We start from the raw sequence: 3,170 nt of genomic DNA, 5'->3' as shown, positions 1-3,170 counted from the left end.
ACTCGGGAGGCTGAGGCAGGAGAATGACGTAAACCCGGGAGGCGGAGCTTGCAGTGAGCTGAGATCAGCCACTGCACTCCAGCCTGGGTGACAGAGCGAGACTCCGTCTCAAAAAAAAATAAAATAAAATAAAATAAATAAATAAATAAATAAAATAATAATATCCACACAGGTGAGGATTATACTGTGTAGTAACACAAAACAGACTTCTGCATTCACTTAATTAAAAAAAAATTCAAGGCCAGGTGCGGTGGCTCAGGCCTGTAATTCCAACACTTTGGCAGGCTAAGGCGGGCAGATCACGAGGTCAAGAGATCGAGATCATCCTGGCCAACATGGTGAAACCCTGACTCTACTAAAAAAAAAAAAATACAAAAATCAGCTGGGCATGGTGGTGTGCGCCTGTAGTCCCAGCTACTTGGGAGACTGAGGCAGGAGAATGGGTTGAACCCGGGAGGCAGAACTTGCAGTGAGCCGAGATGGTGCCACTGCACTCCAGCCTGGGCGACAGAAGTATGTATACTATTCTGAAAAGTGGGTGTGTGGACAGTGATTTGAAAAGAATCGTAAACAATAAACATTACTTCCTTTTAAAGATCCTTTAATGTTTTTACAGTGGATATGCAATAAATACAAATGGAGGGAAAAAAGGGATGAGAAATTCCTTGGTATTACTGTCATTTTTGTTTTGTTCTACCTAGCAAGAATATAAATTTATTCTCAGAATCCCACTGAAGACACTCATTGACAGAGCCGTTTTGAGGGTGCATGATATGGATCAACTAACTACAAGCAATGGGCCAGTGACCTGATTTGTAAGGCCCACGGACTAAGAATGATTTTACATCTTTAAAGAAGGGGGTCTGCCTGGGCACCGTGGCTCACGCCTGTAATCCCAGCACTTTGGGAGGCCAAGGTGGGTGGAGTACCTGAGGTCAGGAGTTTGAGACCAGGCTGACCAACATGGTGAAAACCCATCTCTACTAAAAAAACACAATAATTAGCCGGGCATGGTCGTGGGCACCTGTAACCGCAACTACTTAGGATGCTGAGACTGGAGAATCACTTGAACCTAGGAGGTGGAGGTTGCAGTGAACCGACATATATCGTGTCATTGCACTCCACCCTGTGTAACAGAGGGAGACTTCTTCTCAAAAAACAAAACAAAACAAAACACAAGGGCGTCTGGCTGTGTTGCCCTGGCTGGACTGGACTCAAACTCCTGGGCTCAAGAGATCCTCCCATTTCAGCTTCCGGAGTAGCTGCTACTCTAGGTTCGCATTACTATGTCGGGTGCTTTTTCCTTTATAAATGGTTACAAAGGTCATATAAATACCCACATAATATTCTCCGTTTTATCCTCTTAAACCGCAAAGGTTACATTATTTACTATCTGACCGTTAAAAAAAAAAATTGGGGGCCCCTTTCTATTCTTTCCCAGACCTCAGCCAGGAAACAAAGCGCCAAGTCCCGGACCTAAACAAGCGCTCAGCCCAGAGAACCATGACTCTGCTGTGGCTCTAGAGCCTGGGGCTGGCTCCCAGCTCACCGTCCAGCCCTCCCTGGAGGCAGCGGGTTCCCCTCTTTCCAGGAGCCGGGCTGAGCGCCGCAGGTGGGGCTGGCTGTGCCCGAGATGTCCCCAGGCCCCTTTCAGAGCGCCCCTGCTGCTCGGGCGACGGCTCGGCGCGGGCAGCCCCAGCGATCGCGTAGGCAGAAGTGCCACACCAGGGCGGCACAGCTCAGCAGGGCCAGGGCCGTGCCCACCCCGACGGCGGCGTGGACCAGAGTGCGGGGGTTGGGCGGCACTGCAAAGCGGCTGCAAGGCCCGAAGGCAGGGATGTCGGCCCCCTCGAGGCCCTCTCTTCCAGCCTCAGGCACGCGGCTTGCCCCAGCCTCGTTAGCGGCCACCACGCAAACGACATAAACGCCCCCTGGCTTCAGCCCCTTCAGTTCGGCTCTGCGGACCGTAGCGTTCAGCGAGGGCCCCTTCTGCGCAGCCTCGCTGCCGTCCCAAAGCAGCAGCCAGTAGTGGAGGACCGGGGAGAAGGGGGCACACCAGTGGACCACTGCGCGGCCCTCTTCGGCCACAATGCTCACTTCTCCCATGCGCGGCGGGTCGGGCGGCTGGGCAGGGCTGGAGAGTCCTGGGCACAGGCAGGCCGCCGGCCCGGCCCTCTGTAGCTCCTTACAGGGCACCTGCAGGTGTCGGCAGTGGTCGTAGTCGCAGGGGACAGCCGGCAAAGGCGGCCACGCCGTCTCAGTCTCATCTTCTTCCTCTTCTTCAAAGTCTTGAGGGGCCAAGGGCTGAGCTCTGGGAACCAAGAAGGTCACGGCCAGGAGCCACAGAAGGCAGGGAGAGCCCAGCATGGAGACTGGAAGGGAAGGGGTGGTTAGATAAAGCCTGTTCAGCCCGAAAGCCTGCCATGTCCTCTGTCTGGACAGGAAAATGCAACTGGGGACCAGAAGAGGAAAGAGGTTGGAATGAGGCAGACACACTTATTTGTCAACCAACTTCTGAGTCCAGGCTATGTGCTTGGTTTTAGACAAAAAAGAAAACATGGTCTGACACATGAGACAGATGCATGATCAGCATGTGTTAAGTATTAGAAACAGTTAATAAAGTGCTGGGGGAGAGGAGGAAATGATTTACTTAGCCCAGGGAAGAACGGTAGGATATTTGCTAGCTGCCACCCAGAGAAAAGATCTAAGCCAAACAAGTAACAAAGCTCGGAATGCCTATAATCCCAACACTTTGGGGAGGTCAAGGCAAGAGGATTGCTTCAGGCCAGGATTCCAAAACAGCTGGGGCAACACAGACCCCATCTCTACAAAAAAAAAGTATTTAAAAATTAAGTATTAAAAAATTAAAAAATAGCCGGGCGCGGTGGCTCAAGCCTGTAATCCCAGCACTTTGGGAGGCCGAGACGGGCGGATCACGAGGTCAGGAGATCGAGACCATCCTGGCTAACACGGTGAAACCCCGTCTCTACTAAAAAATACAAAAAAAAAAACTAGCCGGGCGAAGTGGCGGGCGCCTGTGGTCCCAGCTACTCGGGAGGCTGAGGCAGGAGAATGGCGTGAACCCGGGAGGCGGAGCTTGCAGTGAGCTGAGATCCGGCCACCGCACTCCAGCCTGGGCGACAGAGCCAGACTCAGTCTCAAAAAAAAAA

At 52.3% G+C, this 3,170-nt stretch overlaps 1 protein-coding gene across 1 annotated transcript in view; it reads right to left on the bottom strand.

Moving 5' to 3' along the window:
* Window positions 1–1,353: 1,353 nt before the first annotated feature.
* Window positions 1,354–3,170, bottom strand: part of LRRN4CL (LRRN4 C-terminal like) — a 2,804-nt gene continuing 987 nt past the window's right edge. The window contains exon 2 of the mRNA XM_025357523.1: window positions 1,354–2,372. Within this exon, the coding sequence (XP_025213308.1) occupies window positions 1,651–2,367 (717 nt within the window). The 5' untranslated portion in view covers window positions 2,368–2,372 and the 3' untranslated portion in view covers window positions 1,354–1,650. The remainder of the gene's footprint in view (window positions 2,373–3,170) is intronic.

This window comes from Theropithecus gelada, chromosome 14 (assembly GCF_003255815.1).
Source record: "Theropithecus gelada isolate Dixy chromosome 14, Tgel_1.0, whole genome shotgun sequence".
In the NCBI taxonomy this organism is placed as follows: Eukaryota; Metazoa; Chordata; class Mammalia; order Primates; family Cercopithecidae; genus Theropithecus; species Theropithecus gelada.
This window is presented reverse-complemented; position numbering and strand designations above follow the sequence as displayed.